The 24,056-nt window shown below is 33.9% G+C and overlaps 1 protein-coding gene across 2 annotated transcripts; it reads left to right on the top strand.

Moving 5' to 3' along the window:
• The first annotated feature begins 544 nt into the window (after positions 1-544).
• On the top strand, positions 545-23,316 carry LOC128219830 (uncharacterized). 2 transcript variants are annotated; one of them, XM_052927900.1, is made up of 13 exons: positions 545-708; positions 8,503-8,961; positions 9,231-9,338; positions 10,925-10,951; positions 11,821-11,988; positions 12,798-12,941; positions 15,033-15,086; positions 15,893-15,946; positions 16,827-17,081; positions 20,508-20,763; positions 21,389-21,551; positions 22,231-22,314; positions 23,272-23,316. In XM_052927900.1, exons 2-10 carry the CDS (start codon positions 8,529-8,531, stop codon positions 20,609-20,611), a joined length of 1,347 nt encoding a protein of 448 aa, XP_052783860.1. In that variant the 5' UTR covers positions 545-708; positions 8,503-8,528; the 3' UTR covers positions 20,612-20,763; positions 21,389-21,551; positions 22,231-22,314; positions 23,272-23,316. The 2 variants fall into 2 exon arrangements, with proteins under 2 accessions (XP_052783860.1, XP_052783861.1); XM_052927901.1 differs by lacking the exons at positions 21,389-21,551; positions 23,272-23,316 and having other exon boundaries at positions 22,231-22,276.
• Positions 23,317-24,056: the final 740 nt, after the last annotated feature.

Here is a 24,056-nt window from a genome sequence, read left to right as displayed (position 1 = left end):
TTACTAACGTATGATATTCATATATGTATTTAACACCGCTCTTATTCATTTCGCGATATAATGTAAAGGTAACTTTGCGACAATTATAAAGTAATCTGCCTGTCCTCCAAAAGTTTTTTAGACTGATTTTGCGTTGATATGCCAAACATTTGCAACTTGAGTATTTTAGAACGCATTTATAGTGTAATATAGGACATTGAATACTTTAATAAAATACAAATTTAAACATCAGACACAATGATGCAGGTGATATAACTAACGTATGATATTAATGTCTGTATCTAATTCCATTCTTATTCATTTGGCCATATGAAGTTGCAGTAATTTCAGGATGTCATGCTATTAAAACATTGAAACTGTACGTATTCACGTTTATTTTATTCTAAAAAAACATATGAATAAAGAATGTGTCTTATGATTACTTTCAAAGTATCAACCGAAATAGGAGTGTAATAGCCTTGAATTAAATGCATTTAAAAGTTTAGTTTTCAATTTTGATAGCGTTTATAAAGCCGCATATTATTAAATTAGCTGTATACTTTGTGTGAATCTATAATTGTTGAGGTGCTTTTGTATTCTGGATTTTAGTGTGTACTTTTATAGTTGCAGTGTTTATCATGTTAATAGACTGTATAATATACCTATAGTGCAGGTGTTGTATTTGTGATCTGAATTTAACTGTTTTCTTGGAATATTTAAATGTTAACGGTGAGCATATTTAATTCTTTTTTCACCCAACTCATTTGGTTAAAGTACACAAAGGCCACCAGCCTTAAATACACAGTATTGACATAAATAATTTTAAGAAAAATTGTAGTTGCAATGTTTTCAATCTATAAGTCATATTATTTTCATAAATATGGATTATACTCACATGATTATCATTATCAACAGATGAAATAGAAAGATAGGTAACTCCAATATAATATCATCATTGTAAGAACCTATTGCAGAGTATAAATATTGTTTACAGATGCATACAACTTGTGTCTACGAATAAAATAGAGTTTAATACATTAAAAAAATGCCTGGGCTGGTATTAACTATTGTTTGTTTTTGGATTTAAGAAAAATAAAGCTAATTGGATACTTATTATTAATAACTGACAAATAGAGTGAATGATGTCAATACAGTAGGATTATAAGGTTAACTTATGTCAAATATTAAAAACACCCCTGATATTCTCAATCAATAAAAGTCATGTTGTTTTGATTCAGTCACATATTTCACAGTCTCTTATCTTGCAGAGAATTTCAATGTCTGTTAAGTTCAATTTATGGTTTGAGCAATCTAAATTAAGCAAATACAATATTATTTTTTTTCATGCTTTTCGATGATATATGGAGTTTTACCAGTGAAATAAAAGCAGTGAAAATATCAACATAAGGGACTACTTTTAAAATCCATAGTAGTAACTTTCCCTTGATCAAAACAAAAAGTTATTTTAAATTTAAAAAAGGTTACATTAGTTTATTTAAAGATGTATCTTGAAATTAACAACTAACCGTTTAATAGTAAAATGGTAATTCCGTTTTTCAATAGTTTTTTTTATTAAAGCTGTATGTTCGAACATTGACTTTCATACCAAACATATTACAAAATAAATAGAATGGTACATCAGTTCAAATGTATTTTCAACTGTTTGTCGTTGTAATACATAATACGAACTTCCCGGAAAGTCACACAAAAATATGCAGATTAATTGATATTTTTACCCCACCCACGCCTCAAAATTTGTCAACAACCTAGCGTGGTCTTCACTATTTACCAGGATAACGATCTGTTTTCAAGCAAAACAGACTGGGCTCTGAATGAGCGAATACACATGTACAATGAAACACATCCTAAAACTAATAACAATGTTTTATATCCAATAAGTATCATCAATTGTTTTGCTAACACGTTCGACCTTTCAAATTCATTCAATAAATGGGGGCGCAGTAATTTGGTTATGTATTCATGCGCGGTATAATTTCATGTGTTTTCGTTAATTTTTGGAACATAGATGCACTTATAAATCTTAATTGATAGGCGTTCATAAAATCTTTATACTAAATAACGAGCAAATAATAAACTACAAAAAATAATACCAGGGAACTTTTTCTCAACAAACTGGAAATAGAAAATTGATAGCTTCATCATCAGCTATAATTTTGCGGAGGGGCGTCCCACGGGTAGCGGTGTCAATAACACCCTTTTCAAAAAGGGGGTTATTAAAAAGATAAATTAAAATACTCATAACACTCCAAAAACAAGCATAAAAGAAACAGAATATGATCGCGTCGCCACTCTTAAAAGCATGTTTTTCTATAACACTGGTGAAATAGAATACGATCTTACATTAACCCCCCCCCCCAAATATCCGCTATATCTTTCAATGAAAGGTCCACATTCAGATATCTAATGTAAAATTGAGTATGGTGACAACTTGACGAACAATCAATCAATTATCCATTTTTTAAAAGTATATAGAAGTAAATATTTCAACATATTGTGCATTCCAAATTTATATATTTTTTACACCGAACGATTCCGTCCGGAGTCATCTAACGATTTTAAAATGATTCGCCCGTGCTTTGGCACCAAACATGAGTGTTCCCGGTAATGTATCTGAAAACACTTGCATTATTCTTATTTTACCATTTGATACCGAAATTGCAGAAAAAAAGTAAAACCAACCTGGTTTTAATGGGGAGCAAACCCACGTTGGGACAGTCAAGAGAAACTGATACCTTATCCACCGCCAACAAGCTCTCATACTAAGCTGACGGAGTTTAAACCTTATTGAAAACATTGGTAGCATCATGTGAGAACGCCAATCGACCGATCACGCACAGCTTTTGCTGAATCCCTTTACTCACGTTTCTTTAAAAATTCGTGGAAATCAAAGACAATATTTGAGCATATATCAACATTTGTTGAAGGTTCAATCCGTCAGTATGTCAATTGTACGCTCTTAATGATTTGCCACACTTTATTATTCGTAATTAAAACAAAAAATCCGTAAAAAATGCATTTTGTAAAACAATGAAATAGCCCCTAATAAATTATAATACATGTTTAATAACTAACACCGGTATTTAATACACTCATCAAAATACGTCGCTCATAATGGCAGACGCCCATCTTTGCGAAATGCAATTCTTTACTGTATGTGTTGTTCCTTTAACACAAATATGTTTTATGCACAATTTATTTAGAACTGCCTCTGTAGTATCTAAATACGTTTAGCCCGAAATCTTTAGAATGAAGAAGTTTCCCTCTGTGCGTCGGCAGATAATTCACATTTGCTGCACTTCATGATAATTAAGGTTAAGATGTAATCCCATACAATCATAAATTGACGGAAATTCTATTGTTCATAAGTTCTATCATAAGGTGTCAACTATTTCGTAAAACAATTATTTCAAAACTTCTGGCTGGTCACAAGGTCACAAAGATTTTTGTTTAGAATTACTTCGATATCAATATGTGTACAAAACTGCCAATTAACAATAAACCGTTGTCAATTAATCGTTGGCAAAGGTAAGACAAATAGTACCATAGATGTCGTTTGTAATAAATATCACAGGGACTATGATTACGAACAGCCTCAAGTAAAAGGCTGGTTTAAAATATAGCAAATTGTCATCATAAACACACAGCTAGAAAGAAAGTTGTATTGGAATGGAGATTCTCAGTTATGTCACATGATTCTGAACTCAGACTTGAGACTTCTCCTAAGCATAGATGCAGAGTTCTTTCGTAACATCGTTGATAGTCCGTCTATAAACGTGCAGAAATCGTCAATATTGAATTAGTTCATTGTCGGATCCCTTTATGAATTTATTGAACTAAGTGATCATTATTCGGGAATTATGGTCGTATTACGACAATGCCTTATGTGACTTTGCACAAGGAAATGACGCATTGTTCTACCCTCGACCGATAATACTTTATCCAAAGTATTGTTTATTTGTTAACTTAATAACTTGTCATTTCATATCTTAAGAAAATTTCAGTGTGCACTTTGCGTTTAAAGTACGAAACTTTGCCTGTTGACACATATGCATGTTAAAGTTAAATTTGTATTGATGTTGAAAAGAATAATAAAAATAGTTCAAGAGCAGCCAAAAGCTATTCATTTGAAATGACTGGAAATGATGGAGTGACAATCTGGTCAAAATTGGCTTATTCAGGGAGTAGGTGACAAGCAATGTTATATATCAAAGTTTTCGGTAAAGTCTGTAATAAATGGAAGTGATGGCCCATTTTTTTCTAACGCATTTCTAAGATAAACATAAATGTACACATGGATATAACTTCTCTCTTAAATTGTTCTTCAAATTTGCATACAACATCGACTACTTCAAGGTACATGTAATGTTCATTTCAAGATCAGAGTATGAAAAAATCCCTCTTTTTTCAATATATTTTTTTTTGTAAGTTTCTTTATCTTTTTAGTCTTTTTTGAGACTTATTCGCTATCAAATCGAATGTTAAAAAATCAAATACATTAATTATAAAATGCTATCACACTCTAATTTCAGTTGTTACTTTGGAAGTTTTTAACAAACGCATTCTTGATTCTTTTCTGACAGTAAGACATAAATCATTTTGTAAAAGATACCGATATCATAATTTTCCTTATATAACTGCAAAATAATATCGCGAAGTGAACAAGAGTTGTATAGTTTACAGATTTTGATATCTTACGTTAGTAATTTTAGCATAATCATTGTCTAATGTTCTTTTCAACACAAACTGATTGCATTTTTTGTTAAATAAATTCAATGTTCTCAATTATCATATAAACGCATCCGAAAAATACCTTAGGTGCAAATTTGCCCAAGAAGCATTACAACGCAACATATGTTAATGAATAGATGATATTACTGTTTTATAATGTAATTCATACTGACAAACACAAGAATACGTTTCAAAATCAGTTGACTGCAAAAAGAAAATATGACTATTATCGACATCTTCGTTTTTTTGGAAAAGTCATAAAATTAATAAAAACAAAAAAAAAACAGTATAAATAACATTTAATCTTTTTTTCCCATATTAAAAGTCAAGTTAACCATTCAATGCCCCTTCTTTAGCACATCCAGTGATTAACAAGCTACATATAACTATTTTGTGAGTTTCATGTCAGTCCACCCTGCCGAAAGTATCAGTGTTTCCAACTTAATATTGTAGTACTAAACAACCCAATTAACATTTTCTCTGGGTCGAATCAGTATTTTAAAAGCCAAAACTATAAGTCCACTGAGTGCATGAGTGCCCCAAACCCCATAAGGGCGCACTTTTAAAGTGTGTCTTGTAGACACAATAAGTCTCAAGCAGCCCTCTCTATCCTTATTGTGGTTACAGCCAAGCCAAAAAATTATCACACAAGCCCCAGACGGACTCTACAAAAAAGTCAAGCCGGACCTCATTAAACCTCAGCATGGCTACCATAAAATCATATCATACCACAGTCACCTCAGGTCCACTGTGTGTCGAAAACATTGCAATTCAGTGCATTGTTTATCCAAACTATGCTTAAATGAAGTTTGTCTGGTATCAATATACAACAGAAGGGTTTCTTTTACATCCAACTCGGTTAAAAATCATCACAGCTACAATTAATGCATCATGTGTCAAGCAACCAAAGCAGTATTAAAATCGGCAATTTTACGCACAAAAGTCTTTTACACAGGCTTTTCAAGGGTCTGGCAATAGCTTTTGTGGCTACAGTCAATCATATTTATAGATTAACAGCCCTTATTTAGCCTTCTCAGTGCCAAATTGACCACATTTTGGAACATTCAGAGATCAACAAAATGTGTTTTTCTAGTTAAGCCATTTTAGTGCCAAAACAAGAAAACATGTGGTAGCCATAATCCCGAATCGGAGCCAAATAGGCCCATTTGCTCCTCTAATTCAGCATACTAAGAATCAAATAGATCACATCGTGCAAACCATACAGGTCATACAGAGACAAAAACACAATTATGCTGCTCAAATCATCCATACTAAGTCCCATATAAACCACATTTTGGCAACCATCAAGTCCATGTAGGGTCAAACAAGTTCATGTATAGCTCTTATTAAGCCTAATATGTTTATCAACAATACGGTTTGGAAACCGTAAATCTATTCAAAGCCAAATGATAATAAGTGCATTTCTTATAATGCCTACTCAGTGCTTAATGCACTACAGTATGGCAACCATAAAACCCATTCAGAACCAAAATCACACGGGTAGCTTTTATTGAGCCCACTCAGTGCCATTTATCACAATGTGGTAATCATAAATCTCATTCAGAGCCAAGCAACCCAACACCAAATGCTGCTCTTATAAAGTCGTATAAGTGCCAAATACACCATATCTATGCAACCATAAAATAATATTCAGAGCATGACAAACACATTCAAAGCTCATATTCAGTGTGAATTGCACGAACTTTAGAAGCTATATACCTTATTCAGACCCAAACAAACCTATATGCAGCTTTAATTAAGACTTACAGACCACATCATTTTGGCAATCATAAACCGTATTCAGTGCCAAACAAACCGATATCCAGCTTTAATTAGGACTTATTGACCACATCATTTTGACAACCATAAACCGTATTCAGTGCCAAAATATAAGATATGCAGCTTTAAATAAAACTTACAGACCAGATATTTTTTTGCAACCATAAACTGTTTTCAGTGCAAAGCACACCTATACGCAGCTCTCATTAAGTCTACTCAGCGCTAAATTGACCACACGTTGGCAACAATAAGGCCCATTTAAAGTCAAACAAGCTCATGTGCAGCTGTCATAAAGCATTTTCAGTGCCTAATACACCACAAGTTGGCTACCATTAAGCCCATTCACAGCAAAATAAACCCAAGTGATTCTAACATAAGGCCTTGTCACTGCCAAATACTACCCAATTTGGCAACTATAAAGCCCATTCAATGTAAACCAAGCCCATGTGCAGCCTTATCATTAAGATTTGATATCAATGCCTCTTGGTGGCCAATTTACATTAGACTGGATATATCCTGAGAGGTATTAAACAATGCAACACAATAAACAAGCCAAACAAGTAAACAAGGCGAAATAATAAAAATAGCAAAGAAGGCAATCTAGTAAACGAGACAAAATAGTTAACAAGCAAACTAGTTAACAGGGCAAAATATGAAAAAAGGCAAAATCGTGAGTTAAGCAAAATAGTCAACAATGCAAACAAGTAAACTAGGCAATTATTTTTTACTTGTTTGCCTAGTTTACTAGTTTGCATATTGACTAGAAAGAGTAAAACATTAATATTTTTATTATATATATTTTTCTTGACAAATTTCTTTACTGTTGCTGATTTGTTCGTCAATTACAATTTTACATCGTTTCATACAATTTTGTATGAAACCCATCCAATTAATCACGCATGCAACATTTTCGTCGATCGTCCAGATCACACTGACTTCCGGTTCACTCTGCGCAATCAATGGTTTCCGTCTACGCTGTCCCTTAAATCTCTTCCACTTATGGGGGGAGAGGGGGGGGGGGAGCGTAGTGACCTCTTGGCCAAAGTCATACAAATATACACATACAAGTACATATTTGTTTTTTATTTAGACATGTATCAATCTTCATAAGCTATTAGTGTCAAAAATATTTCTGCACGTTTGTTTTTAAATATATCCTGTCATATATAAATTTCTTCCAATGATATAAATGTGAATCTTTTCATTGAAAACAAATCAAAGGTAAACAGGATAATAAAACTTTTAAAAAATATAAAGAAAAAAGGATAAAATAAATTAACGACGGAACACTGTAAATTAAAACAAATACAGTACTCAGAGGCGGATCCAGGACTTTCTAAATGGGGGGGGGATTCGTGTCGTAAACTATACAGTATTATGCACCAGTCAATTGTAACCATGCCCCCCCCCCCAAGGTCCGGGAGTAAACCGGGGATAGCCGGGGAAATGGGCCGTGTTTTTACCTTTCAGGTGGCCCCGCAGTGCCGGGTGATGTCGGTGGTTTTGTCTTTGCTTTAAAAATAGCGAGGAATGGGCCTTACCTAGGGTCCCTGGGGTGCGGGGGCATTTGGCGGGGTTTTAACCATCTGTTCGTCCCCTCAGGGCGGGGATTTAAGCCGGGGTTGGCTGGACCGAAAGTCAAAGTCCCCTATCCCCCGGACCGGGGGGGGGGGCGTGGTTACAACTGACTGGTGCATTATATTTTGAAATTGGCATACCATTAACACTTGAACACGAAAATCAGATTCAATTGTTTTCCTGCTCAAAACATGCTATAAACTTTGAATTGTGAAAAAACTTATTTGTACAGTTAAATCAATAAAGATGTGCCCCAAAACATATCTTGCCGGCCAGCTGGGGGGGGGGGCACGGGCCCTCCGTGATCCCCCGGTAGAACTGCCACTGGTACTAATATTTTTTTCAGTACGATGTATCTAATAAGACAGTATGCAGCACCGATCATATTAATAAATCTTATTTTATATGTGATTTTAGATTGACCATAAAGAGAAAGTTTGAGGATGACGTACGAACTCGATTCCGGCAAGGGCTATGCTGTGCTGCTGGTGTATGAGAAGTTTAAACATGTCAACAACAGAAAAGGATCTGAGAAAGATTTTGAAAACATGAAATATTTAACAAAATCCCTGGGGCTGGAGCAGAACAACCTAGGACATGAAAAAAACCTTACAAGAGATGAAACTCTGAAAGTACTGGAAGATGCTCGAAACAGTTTAATAACAAAAGATGACTGCCAGATGTTCGTTTTCATGATCAGCACTCACGGCGAAGAATCTGCAAACAATGCTGCTGCTGGTCAGAAGGACCATGCTTTGGTCTGTTCTGATGATAAAAAGATTTTTCTGAGCACAGATGTAGTCAAGAGGTTTAGTGACCACAATTGTCCAGTATTGAAGGGCAAACCAAAGCTGTTCTTCATTCAGGCATGTAGATGTAAGTAAACACGTCATAAAACACAACTGGTAATCAACATGACATTAAATCTTATCAGCAACAGTTGATTGTATGACAGGTTATAACTTACAATAGGTTCTGGTTTAATAGCCTCTTTGTGAATTTAAAAGTATCTTCCTTCTAATCTCAATATAGAGAATAATGCATTTTCAACATTTGAGATTAAGTTTTGCTATTCAAGTACAAATACAACACATTATATTTTACCGAGATGAACAGTGTTATGCTGGAAATATTTCTTTATACAGCTGTGCACCACACATGGTATATGGAAAAGGGTACAAAGTTGATCAATACTGATGCCAAAATAAGCACCAACCGTGATAAAACGACGATAACTGTTGCAAGAGACAAAGGTATAAAGTCACAACATGTTTTATTTGTATACTGTATGTATCTGTCAATGTGTTTTAGGGTCTTTGTATCCATTGTTTAAAACTTGTTAAGTTTTCCGCAGGCCGGTATACATAATGTTATCGGTCACTGGCAATTGACCGCTAAATATTGACCAATCAATACACTTTTCTGATCAAATTTTAAACCAAAGAATGAACCAGTTTTATGTTTGTATTAAGCTGTAGCATGTTAAAATCCAAGGGTGTCATTAAGTCTGAAAAAATTATATGTTGTTATAAATAATTAGTGGTTATATTTAAGTTTATTATTGGGTGTGTATGCTGGGCGGGTGGGTGTCAACAATTCGAGTCCGGTATGTAAATGTGTTGTTCATTGTTGGATTTGAAAATGATCTGGCAGAAGTGTTAATCATATCTGACGATGTGATGCGTGTGAAAACAATGTCTGCAGGTGAAAGGTCAAGGGCACACTAGAGACATTGGTCAAAATATTCTCCGGGCTGTAACTTGGTAATATATTCAAGACTTTGAAATAACTTTCAAATTGCATAAATGTTAATTTTGTCACGTGCAAGACCAATGTCAGTTGGGCATTGGCCGAAGTCACACTAAATGGTTATATGTCATATTCCTTGTTATTTTGCTTGTGTTTGCTAAAACGTGTCCATGCATTTGGTAATTTAAAAATTACTTGTCCCTAAATTTCACTATGGCATTTCACCAAATACATTCCAAGTAAAAAAAAACACAACAGCAATGTAAGAATACGATATCTATTTTATAAAATGTTCAATGTTAAATTGAACAACCTTTCACTGACCTGTTTCATTTCTATTCACCAGGGGGGCGTTTCAATAAATATCTTAGTCGATTTTAATCGTAAATTGAAATTATCTTAGAGTAATAGTTACATTACTCTGCTTCAAATTTGAGTAAAATCAGCTTTAACCATCATTAGAATGAACACAACGATAAGGAAATAAGACCAATATGATTTATTAACTTTGGTGCTCTTTATACAGATTTAAGATAATTGCAGTTAAGACTAAAATCCTTTTTTTGAAACGGCCCCCTGGCCCCAATTTCTCAAAATCTTAAGTTCCTTATAACATGATTAAGCTAAGGTCACTAATTTTGTTTTGGTAATATTTGTGTAATATTTACATTTTTAAGACTTGTATGGACTGTAAAAGGAAGTTAACTTTATCATTATCACAATTAACTGCTTTTGATCTAATAAAATCAAGATTGACTAAGAAAATTGGCTTATTGAAATAAGCTACTTAAGCTTGTTCCGTATAAATATTTTCGATTAAGTTGGGACCAGCGTGATAGAGTGCATTGATTTATATCTAATATTAAAAAAGGATATGATACAGTAGTATAACACTTAAAATCTGTATGCGTATCCATCACTCATTCAATTTGCCCAAACCGTCTAATTGTGCATATTGAATAAACATGGGTAAGATTACTTTGAGCATTTACTAGGCCTCGCGTACATACAATGTATAAGTGCCATGATAGTATAATACTTTAGTAAAATTCCTGATTTCTTTTTCAATAAAATGACATATTTATTTCAGATAACAACTACGAAACAAAGCAGTCAAGTACGAATTTTATTTTGCCAATTATTCAATTTGAATTCGTTCACTATCTTATCTGTTTAGAGATATAGAGTATACATGGTTGGTGCCGAAATTACGGATGTTAATCATGTGAGCCAGAAAGGGTATTTTGGCGATTGTTTTAGCGATTGCTTTTTTCGTAGCAAGCACTATGATATTCCCAAATCTCGGCACCAACTGTGCATTCAATTTATCGTGCTTATTATCGTGATTGTTATTCTTGTTGTTTAGTTGAAAATGTTCATTACATGTTCAGAGACCCAATGATCTTGAGCTATGGTGTGACGCCAGACGAAAGTTCTACTTTTTAAAATACGTGTAACATCAATGTATCAAAATTAACACATACATAGGATATCTCTATAATTATAACATAACTCATTCTTATTAATTCTTCGACAAGAAGATCACAACCGCTCCAAGTCAAAACAATCTTCAATCGATTAATCTTTCTCGACCTAGCATAATCACAAGCAGATCAAAATTCTTTTAATGTTGCTTCTTATTTTATGTTTTTGTGAAGCTCATATAACATAACAAATAACTTGTCAACAGAAAAGTATTTTATAAATTCATAAACTCACCTGCCTTCCATAAAGAAGACACTTGCTAGAAAAAAGCTCTTTATTTGCATAGATTTCATTTAGGCAGCCATTTTTGTTGTATAAGGATAGCAGTCTGAATGAAAAGTTAAAAGTTCCTTTTCGCATTCATCTATTGCCATATTGGTATTGTTTTAGCCTCTGACATAGAATGCTATTTGTTTGTTCCTGTCAAATTGAGTGCAAATGTATTTTTAACTCTTCATGTTATACATTTTTTTAACTTGATTCTCTAACAATAATTTACAGTTGATGTAGAGGACATCGCCCAAATCCACACTTCAAAAAGTTCGGACAACATAAAAGATTCAAAAGAATTCCATTTGGTTTTAAAGGGTGGGAAGGGGAAAGAAGAATTCATTGCAAGTACTCAGGACCATGCAGACGCCTGGGTTATTGGTCTTTGTGATCTAATGTGTAAGTCATGCTGTTTTGATTGATCTAAATCTTGTCCAACACGCATGCAAACATTGTAAAACTTTGGCTTATGCTGATGCACTCCGTTGGTTTAACTTAGACAGTCTTTCGACTATTGAACGTAAATGTGTTTAACAAGCAATACTCATAGTTATTACGTTCGGCCTTTGTTTGTCTGCGATGGGGAAATCTAATTTAAACCCGCATTTCTTTGAAAGTAAGTATGTTCTATGTAGATTTACCCTCCGCCGGAATGGCATTTATTAGTTTTGCTATTACAATGTTACGTTCGATTAAAACTTACAAATACCTTTGCTACATTGTCAAACAGACTGATATATTTTTGTTTCATAATGTTCTTGCCTTTTCATATGAGGAATTACTTGTAGTCTTGTCTGTCCTTTTACCGATTATTATGATTGTTTCAAGTCGTCAGCCATCTTGTTTTCATTGTTTTGACATGAACGTCACATTTCTTTTTATCAGAGCTGCTTAACCGCAAAGTTCGTTACCGTTGATTACAAATTCATGTATATGTATTATATTTAACGTTGATACTTTCAGATAGGCAACTTGGTTTCTAATAAGGTCAATTTCAATGTCAAACACAGGAATAAAGTCATGAGTTTTACAACCCTTTTTGCTATTTTTATCTGATTGCAAGTTTGACTACTCATTTTGTTTAATAACGAAATGCGTGCGTCCATATTGCTAGCTACACCTTAAGCAGTTATCACTGTATTGAAAACATGATTTAAAGCTTTTGTTAAATTGGTCGAATCCATACAGATATCACTCTGTCTTTTAAGTGCCTAAAAATAGCGTTTCATCAATTCTTGCAAAGCGTATTTGGATGGATGGCAAAGAAGAAAATGGACATGTAAGGTTCCAGAAGCGTTTAAATGGCATTTTGTGGGATTATTGCTCGAGTGACGTGACAGGTGTTGCTGGTGGTATGTTTGTTCATGCAATTTATATTTTATAAGTTGCTTAATTGTTATAATTCTATACCCTGTAAAATTGGTATGTAATTGAAATAGTTCAGAAATATAAGATGTATCCATTGTTAGATAAATTAAAAACACTCATTTGCATAAACACGAATGCAAAAGTGAGCTCAATTTTGTTTCAAACACTTACTTTCTATTTATTTCCTTAGGATGGAGATTAACTTTCAAAAATTATTCAGTGGTTTTAGCTTGCCTGCTTTTAAAATAATTATAGTCAATGCATTGCCATAGCCTTGTTGTTTTGATTCCATCGTCTAAAAACGTTTTTTGCCATATATGAAACCCCCAGTATAATAGTCATTTCGACTACATGTTCATTATAAGCAGGTCTGGAAACTCTAGCTAAATGTTTCAGTTATACCCAATTTCAACTGAGAAAAATTGACAAGTATGAACAACCATTTTAGGGATTATATTGTAGACAAATTAAAAGTTATATATAAATCATGGTGTTGAAATACACCATAAAACATGTTTCGGTTAGTTTATTGTGAAATAAATGAGACACCAAATGAAGGGTGTATTACTTAGTACAAATATTCATGTCAATTCGTGCCCATTTCTTATAAGCGCTTGATGCTCTGGGCATTTATGATATCCACTCAATGGAAACACTTTAAGTAGATACTGTTTGTAAGGATTTATATTAAAGATTAAATTACTTTCACAATTGTAGTTTTCAGTAATTTATCATCGAAAGATACTCCTTACCTCTAGCAAAAGTGGAATATTGTCCCGAAGTAGTATGAGCATTGGTATCAACAATCGGATCACGTTTGGTTTTTCTTCGAAACTAGACATTTCTATTATAAGCTTGCCACAGTCGAATTCGGCCGTCTCCGGCAAGCTTCGGGATGGATCTCGGAAATAGGCTTCAAGATGAACGAAAATGTGATGAGGCCTCCGGTGATTAACACAAATATCGTTACGCTAATTAAATTGAAATTAATGATTTGGGTACACTCGTTCAATATGTAAAAACAAAATTTGAATATGAACTTTTAGGACCGATAAAATGTCACTAGTTCTCATCCCGAAAACAATTTACAAGTCCTTGACGCTTGAAACACATACAACATGTTTTCAAAATGGGCACCGCTATGATGGACTCTTTGATTAGACCCGTATTATTTCCAAGGACATTTCTGTTGATATATTGACAGAGGTATTCCGAGTGAGCTTGCCGGAGATGGATGGATTGTAATGATTACATATCATTGGTTTCATTCAATGTTTTTGGGCTAAAGGTCAGTTGGATATATATATATATTTATATTATTCATCCTAATAGAAGAGCAAAAAACGTATATACCTGAACAAAGGAATAATAATAAAAGGATAATATATTGTATATATTTATATAAAGGAGTATTGCAATATTCATGTATAATAACAAATAATATCTAAATAGTTCTGTCAACAAAGAATGGTATTAACAAGTTGTATCAGTGTTAACGAGGTTAATCAATATATATTTAAACTAAAATATGAAGTATTATATTTCAATAATGTAATCTGTTGTGTTAGTAGCAGTAGCTGTATATTACAGCCGAAGACCAGTTTGTCAGTTTGTCGTAAAAAAAACAAAAAAGGACTATTAAGCCGTAGATAATACAGTGCAATGTTCGGACATCGTTAACGCAGTGATTTACAGAACGACATTACCAGGGTGAAATGGCGATGACTTTTACCGTTGTGTTCAGTAGAGTTTCTTAAAGGAAATGTGAATATTGATGGTGGTAAAAGGATGTACTTGGTCTAACACGACATCTAGATTTCCGATAGCATTGACACCCAATCTACACCGTTTTTCGTTTTGTTTCCAAACATAATTATTGTTGTTTTGTTTGTTTCTGAAGTAAGGTTATGTGTTAATGGACAGTATTTGGACAGTTATTATGTTGAGGGGGAAACAGTTTCATTTTCATCTTTTGCATGATCATAAGGACTAAGAAATATTGAGGGGTATGTATTAGTTTATTTGACTGGCTCGGGTAATATATTTTTATGAACTTAAAGCCTTTAAAACCTCAGGAGCTGGAAGTCAGACAAGTGCAGATTTATTGACCATGGAAAGAGAAAATAAAGGTAAGGACTATCAGTGTTTTGCAAGATAGTGAATAGGTGTCTTCATACTAAATGGCTTTGATTAAATTTAATTTGCTTCCATAAACCTTAAGTAATGTCATATTAACCTTAATTATGTTGTTAATCGTATGCACAAGAAAATTTGACATAACAGAACTCCGATCTGTAACTGTATGTCTTGTTAGTCCAGATAAAATGTTTTCCTTTATGTTTTTCGATGAAATATCAGTATACAAAATTCATCTAATAAACTTTATCTCCACCCTACCTTCCCCTCCCACCCCAATATTTTTATTTGACAAAAATGGCCTTGGCGAATGTTTAAATTAAAATATGTAACATGCATGTATACGCAAGAAATGAAATCCACGCCAGAAATGAACTTTGTCCGGAAGGTAATTTAAAAATTATATTTCTCTAGATAAACACACCTAGTGTTTGATATGTAGTATATATGCACTGTTTTGTTTGTGGAGAATTGTGCTGTTGTTTCATGTTTCTTGTATATTTGTTTTTGCTTTTGTGTTCTTTGGCGTTTAGTCTGTGCCATTAAACGGGATTTATGTTAACACTACTGAGCTTGTTTGCGTAGATTTTCAAATTAGTATTGTCATGGTTAATCATCATATTACTATGTACTCAGGTAAATTAATGCTACGAAAGGTAGCTACTGAGGGAGCTCTAACTCACAGATATATTAGCAATGATAAAAAGATTAAAGTGAAAAGAAAGTTTAATGTATTTTCTTCCAATGTGTGACTTGTATTGCAAATAAAGAACAACGTGTTTATAATTTACATATACAGATGAGATTGAGGCAGATACAACGGGCCGCTACGACAATGAAACCAAGGTTTTGGGTAATACAACGTTTTTGCTCTGCATTCGGATGAAATTAATGATTTTCTCGAAAGTCCATTTTTAAAGAGTTATCACTGTACATCCAGTCTGCATTTTGAATAAAATGAAAATGAAATAAAGACTACCTTTATTAATGCGTTACAAGCTTTCAGGAAAGTTAGATGATAGGGAAACATGTATATATCTATAAAGAAATCTTTGATATCAATAAATTAAAGTTCTTATCTGAAAATAATATCAATTTAGAATAAAAAGAACACATTTGGAAACTGTTATACAATATGTGAGCACACATTCTTTTTAATATATATAATTAACATACAGCGTATTATTAGCACATACACCAAAACTGTAAATTGTGTATTCTCAATTATGAATAACAGTCATCTTTAGCTTTTTTCTATGTTACAAACATATCAATTGTATGAATGCGTTCAATTGTCACTATAATTATATTGCATAGCGTATGACTCGCCTATAGCCACATCCCAATATGATATTTCTTTACATCTGACGTACCATCTATATAGCGATGTACACAGTTACCAAAGTAAAAGAAAATTATTTGTTTTGTTTTTGACATTCAGACAAATGTAAACATTTAATATGTTATATGGCAAGATAATGTTATCTTGACAATTGTGTATTTGAACATTGCAATATGTACATAAAGCTTACTCATTGTCTATATATTGACAGCCATTCACGATATTCACCCGATACATAGTACACATGTAGCTAGTGACAACACATTACTATTCGAGTGTAGCAATGCTTGAACAAGTGAGAGTTGACATCTTCTTACAGTGCTCTTTCGTTTCCTCCCCTCAGTTGCAAGAAAGAAGATTAAGTTTTTCTAATGATGTATTTTATGTTTAGGTTTCACACAACCCTTACAGGACATGAACATCAATACAGGAACCGATGATGTCATCTTGTCTTGTAAGACTAATTGTCCAAACGTGAAATGGGGAAAAGATGGGAAGCCTATTGAGTCCACTACTAGAGTCAAGATTGAGCAGAAAGGCTTCGTACATCAGCTGAAATTCACAAAGGTTGAAAATGGTGATTCAGGGCTCTATACGTGCAGCATTTCTAAAGATTGTTCAACAAGTTCATCACTCAACGTAGGAGGTAATTTACATGGATAGTATCTTATCATCCAGGTTTTCTTAATGAAAACATAGATGTTTAGATTTGGAAATGCGGCTTTGGGTATGCGTTTGACTTGTTGGTTGGGCATCAACAATTGGTGTCGGACTTTAACAAGGACATTCATAGGGGATGTTTAAATGTTTTTGCACAAAAGTTCATCATGAACAAGGCAAAACCCATGTTCGTTGATTAAATTCAAAGTAAAACTTCAGGGTAATTTACTATATTTGTCAATATGACCTTGTTATTTTTCTTGTCTGGGATGCATTTTTGGATTTTAAAATTACTTGAAACAATAATCGGGGGTGTCTAGTTGATGACCCATACCAATAGATCAAATGTAAAGGTCACATTTAGGGATCATTGGTCGAGATTCCTTCTGTTTTGGATTGTAAAGTTCGATCTTTGCAATGCATTGTAGGATTTCCCAACTACACAAAAGTTCACCATAAGAGAGCAGTGTGTCAAATACAAAACCCTTGTCAGTAGCTGATAGGTCAAGATCACACTTAAACATTAGCTCTTTTTAAGAAACATTAGACTTGCATGAATGCGTTCAATTGCCATTTCGATAATAACCGTTGCGCATGACTCGTCGTTAACCACACTACAACTTAATGTTCCGTTACAACTGACGTACCGTCTGTGTTGAAAACAACAGTTATCGAAGAAAATGAAAATAAACGTGTGTTTTTTTCGAACACATTATACAAACAAACACTTGTTCATTGTTGTTCTGAATTCGAAAATCGCGACTGTTTTAGATTCATTCCTCAACTGTGAGTGTGTATGTATTGTAATGCGTTGCAGTGTAATCTAGTGTCCCATCCAACGTAGCCAAGAAGAAACAAGATATTAAAAGACTATATAACATTTTAAGTATTATTCCAAGAGTATACATTTTCACATATTATTATAAGTTCAGCACGTACTCCGGTGTCGATCCAACCTCAATCCTAACTGCATGCGCAGTTCTGCTTTAAACACTCAAACTACACATGTCAGCCGACATCTCAGATTGGATTAAGTTATACTTACTATGTAGTAGATTCTTGGTTTTGTTGGGCAAAGAGTCAACCATGTTAGCTTTAACAACTTACTGTGTATGACTTGTTGAGAAGAAATCAGAACAGACATTTATCAAAACTATACATAAGTACATCGGTCCAAACATATAAAATCATCTTATAGATATTGATTGTATGTACATGGTAAGTGAAATAAGCATACATATTGTATTATATCAACAAGGTTTATAATATGGTATGGTTATAATACAACACTTTTGCATTTTTGGAAACTGTATGGTAACGACGAGGATCATTAATAAGATCAATTATTAAGAATATCAATACAAATGTATAGTAATGTTGTAACGTTATTACAAAGCCTTTCTCGGATACTTAATAACTACGTGGTACAATGCACACACAAATTGAAAGATTGACAATTAATTCCAAAATAATATGTCAACCTATTAATACTATCATAACATTGTGAAAATCTACAATGTTTTTTCATGATTTTCATGACAATATTGATTTAATTTCTATAAGAGAAACATGCGTATTGTGATTTTGGTCAACAAAAATAATAATTAAACAAATAAAAACCTACATTTGTACCTTTTTTAGTATGATTCGAATATTAAGCTAAATAAAACATTCATGTATTATGTCAGGAAAATGTCCTCTTAAGACACATTGCAAAAAAGTACAAACGATATAAAGCAAAATGAGCCACTATGTTACAGTAAGCTTTAACCTTATCCATATAGTGTCAGCCATTCAAGATTTTCACATATAACATAGTACACGCGTTATAAGTGCCAGCACATACATTTGCGATTCAAACGATGTCCATAATTCTATGTGATAATTGTCAATTAGCGCCAAAATCTGCCCGTAAAATGAGAGCTTCGAATTTTGTCACACTTTCCACGAAATGGTTACACGGGTTTCAGACATATATTCCTAGCAAACCCCCCCCCCCCCCCCCCCCAATGGTAATTAAAATGAACATCCTTTTCTTAACACGATTTTTTCGGAATGAAAACCTACGTTATGAGACTGGGTTATGTCGCTTTGGGTGGGCGTTTGTCTTGTATGGTGGGCGTCAACAATTAATGTCGGTCTGTAACTTCACCACGCATTGGGGATGTTTTAATAATTTGGCACGCATTTTAACTTTGACACGCATACGACCCTTGTCTGAAGATCTAATATTAAGGTCAAACTTCACGGACATTTAATATATTGGTCAGGGTTGCTGGTAATGTGGCTACGCTAGGATGTAGTTTGGCCATGCCTTCGTGATTTTTGAAATAGCTGGCATGAGCAGTAGGATTCCCATATCTGTAGATCACGGGTCAAATACCAGTGTCACTGGTAAAAAATCTTTCATTTAGCTTGTACGGCCGTATCTTGGCAAGGCATCGTAGGTTTTTAAAATAACTGGACACAACTGTTAAACATTAGAGGCCAGCAAGTGACATGCAAAACCGATCTCAGTAGGTCATAGGTCAATGTCACACTAAAACCGCAGCTTGTTCTCTGATAAAAACATATACATTTGATAAATATCTTCAATTGCCATTATAATAATATTGCATAGCTAAAACTCATCTTTACCCATCACAACTTGTTCCTTAACATCTGACTTTCCTTTTTTATTGAAATGGGCACACTTATAGACGAAAATGAAAATAAAGCGGGTGTTTTGGTAATATGAAGCATACATCCACCATTTTAATTATCATTCAAATAATTATATACATTTCCAAATATTATTCTTGAGTTGGTATAAATGAAAATCATATTACCTTTAAGAACTGATTATGTTTAGACATTTAAGAAACAAACAACAGAACATAGGTTTATTATTTATACAATGAAAACTACATAGACAAACCAAGTAGTCAAAAGATAATATACTCAAGTGTGGTTGTCTGTTTGGAGGTACAGACCAAGGGCCAAAACAGCAACTAAATAAAGACACAAGCACCACAGACACAAATAGGAAAATTAGGACTTTTCATAAGTAAATAGTCCAAACATATAACAGCTTATATTGAATATCATTGACAAGCTATATAAAATGGTGCTTGATAATTGCATATACAATGCATATAGATATAGCTATTACAAAATCTTAAAAGTTCCAACAAAATCTGTCAACTGAATACCAGTGACAACACATAAATTTGCGATTGTAGCCAATTTTCCATAATTCTGTGTGGTATTGTTCATTTATTCCACTTGGTTGCTTCAATAATGGTGAGAATTGGCATCCTCTTGAAGTGCTCTCAAGTTATGTTCGAAAATTGTTCTACCATTTTTTTCACAATTTTAAGACAATTATTGATGATAAAGTTGAAGTTTTTCTAAAGATGTATTTTCTGTTTAGGTTTAACAAAACGCTTACAGAATAAGTACTTAGACGCGGGCACAGAAAATGTCACATTATCTTGCACGACAAATAGTGACAAAGTAAAATGGAAAAAAAGATGACAAACCTATTGAATCAACGTCTAGAATCAGGATTGAGCCAATATGCTTCCTACATCGACTGATATTCACAAAGGTGGAGTATGGTGATTCTGGGAAGTATGTGTGCAGCACCACAGAAGGGTGGTCAACAGAGTCAACACTCATCGTTGGAGGTAATTATCATGGATATTATCTTATAAGACAAGTTTTGTAATGAAAACCTAGGTTATAAGGTTTGAATATGTGACTTTGTGTGGTCAAACAAACGGTCATTGGTAAAAATTCATATCTTTTGGCTTGCACTGCCGTAACTTGCAAATGCATTGTAGGAATTAACAATGACTTGGTACATATATTCACAATGAGAAGCCAGCGTGTCACATAACAAACTAAGTCAGTAGCTCATCAGTCAAGGTCACTTTAAAGGGTCTTTGGTCAAAACTCCTTGTATTCAGGATTGTTGGGATAAGATTGAGCTTTGTGCACGTAAACTGGTTTAAGCCCCTAGTAAATTTACATTTTACTGACCGTCCCAAGGCGATACCTAACAGTCCATGACAAACATACCTAGTTTTTTATATATAGTATGTATGCATTGTGCTGTTTGTGGAGTTTTGTGCTGTTCTTCCATGTTTCTTGTTTGAGAATTTTGTTTTTGTGTTCTATGTCTTTGGCGTAAGCCAGTGCCATTTAACCGGGTTTATGTTTAAACATGTTGCGACTGAGCTTGTTTCTGTAGTTTTTCACATAAGTTCGTATATTGAAATGTTATAATATCCTTAAAAAATACGTTTTTAGAATTTTTAGCTCCAAAGAAATTGTCATGGTCTGAGAGCAAAAAAAGTGTTTACAATTAGGTGTTCGGATGAGAGTGATATAAAGTTTCAAACAAACATCCTTGAGGAATATGCGAAGGGAGACGACTGGTTAAATACTCTGACTTATGTCATGCATTTTCCAAGTAAGTTAGATTTGGTATTAATATATTTAAGCTAATAGCAAACAGCTAATAAATTGTTTGTAAGGCATGCTAATAAAAGACAAGATGTGCTCGCAAAAAGGATCGAAAGACATTACTTGCGGGTATAAAAAAGCTTGTTAGTTTTCTGGCTGAGAAGCATGCCTTAGGGTCGGCTTTTCCGATCTATACTGCAAACACAGAAATCATGATTGCTTAATTCATTTAAAATTGCAAAACAGTTATGATTTGGGTATTCGATCTCTTTATACCAACACTTACACTGTGTTGCTTAAGAGCTAACTGTTATAGTGACGTGGTAAAGTGCCGAAATAGCGAGGCTTGTTCGTTTCGATCCCCGACTGATGCATGTAGCAGTTAAATCTGGCGCCTTACGTAAATAACTCATGTTGCATGATAAGCCTCAAGACCATTGCAAATTGACTTTGTTCTTTGAAATTGAATGGGGCAATGGCGATCAGGTATTCTATAAAGATAAAACGGCACTAATGCCGTCTCGCTACAGGACTATTTTTATAGCGTCGCAGTTGAGTGTCTGCTGGGTAATGTAAAACATAAAATTTTGACCTGTATAAAACTAGCGCGTTATATGTTATTATATTTTTTGAATTATGAAAACCTTATACAATGAGTGACTATTATCATTTGTTACATTTCCAAGGCTATGGAAAAGATGAGGGGGTCTCAGTCAAGCAGACCATGAATCCCACAGATACCAACTCCGGGGAACAAACAAAGCGAAATGGTATAATAAATTAATATTTTAATAACTACAGTGTAGGGGCACACGTGTACTTCAAACAACAATAGCGATCACAGGAAGTGTGCCCTTTGAGATACGAGCACAAATTTTAGGAACGACACAACTATGATGCACTAAAATAATGTGATATTTGATTAATTCTCATTGATAGCTAAAAACTTATCAATGCTGAATGTATCAAATATATTTAAACCATTACTTTGCAAACACAACCTAATTTATTTTTAATCAGGTACTTATAACTTATTAGCCTTTTAGTATTTTCAAAGTCAAACTTGTGGTTTCCGCTCAAATACTTAAGTTAGGATCCATGTTAAGTGATGCAACTTGGTTTTTAGCAAGCTTAATGTGATACATAAAAGTTTAAATATTAAGTTCATGATTCTTGACAAGTAAAAACTAAATTGACTAATATTATCTGTCATGTGTTTCCGTTCCGGGTAGAAAAATCCGACCCGAGGGCACCTGCGTTCCCACTTAACGAGGCTTGCAGCGTGCCCGAGGGTCGGATTTTTTTATCAGGAACGGACACACATGATAGATATTTTTTCTAGCAAACCTTAAATTACATTTTTTTGTGAAGAAAATGCATAAAAAGCGCATTTTTATTCATTTCACCAAAAAGCGCGTCCGATGATGATTACTGACGTCATGACGCGCATTAATTTGTATTCACTGCATACGTCATACATTTATAACTTTGTAAAGTTAATGTTTATGTAACTCATCTATTGAAATCTCATAATTATGATTACATCAAGTGTATAATAAAATAAATATAAAGTATTACGTCACAGCGCGTGACTTATCTGGCATGGGGGTGAGGTGCCAGAAGGAGTTTTCCAGCACGGCTGAATTCACCGGAAATGCCTATCCGGTGTGCTAGAATAATATTACCTGTATGATAATAACTATATGAGTTTGCTCGTTTGAATGCAGAAACGGACACCCTACGTCTCCTCATCCAGGAACGCAGGGATGGAAGCATTGTTTATCCCAAACAGGCAGGCAGTCTGGACACCGTCCAGGAATACAATCCTAAAGACCCAATCCCGCGAATGATGAAGTGCAACAGAGATACGCTGATGATGTTCGCGGTTCCTACTGGCAGGCCCGCCTACCGGAACATAAAAACAGGCTCCTGGCTCTTTGCATGCATAAAAGAAGCACTGGAAAAGCAGAAACAGAACGATGAACCAGTGAATTTGCTGTCAGTTTTGACCGATGCAGCAGGCCTAATGGCTGAGATGGAATCAAAAGACACATTCAACACGTACAAAGCTGTTCCGGTCATTGATCACCAGTTGCTAAGAAATCTAACTGTAAAGGTCAACATTTTATAAGTTTTATCATTGTGCAAGTGTCAGCATTGTTTAAGGGTCAAAAATCAATATGATAGGGTCACGCTCATTGTTTAAAAAGCAGCATTTTTAAATTGTCAACATCTTTGTCATCCTTATTAAATAAGTTCAAATAATAATTAGTATCTTTTTCCGAAGATTTAATGAAGATTTTTTTTTTCAAAACTGACAGCAGTATGTTGACAGGTTATTAAGGGTGATTTGTGTTTTCTTTGAACAGAATCAGATATGATTGAAAATATTATTGGATGGGTAAAGAACACAAAACATTGAACCAGTGTTATCAATAAATGTTCACATTAATAATGTGAAAAATTGAATATTTTGTTTATAGCAATGATATAGAAAACTTGCGATGTATGT

This window comes from Mya arenaria, chromosome 15 (genome assembly GCF_026914265.1).
Source record: "Mya arenaria isolate MELC-2E11 chromosome 15, ASM2691426v1".
NCBI classification, from domain to species: Eukaryota; Metazoa; Mollusca; class Bivalvia; order Myida; family Myidae; genus Mya; species Mya arenaria.
Note: the sequence above shows the minus strand (reverse complement) of the source record. Positions and strands in the feature narration are given on the sequence as shown.

Coding starts and splice junctions, on each gene's coding strand:
- LOC128219830 (XM_052927900.1), top strand. CDS start 8,529: ATGACGTACGAACTCGATTCCGGCAAGGGCTATGCTGTGCTGCTGGTG. Junction 9,339..10,924: donor AACTGTTGCAAGAGACAAAG/GTATAAAGTCAC, acceptor TATTTATTTCAG/ATAACAACTACGAAACAAAG. Junction 12,942..15,032: donor CGTGACAGGTGTTGCTGGTG/GTATGTTTGTTC, acceptor TTAAAACCTCAG/GAGCTGGAAGTCAGACAAGT.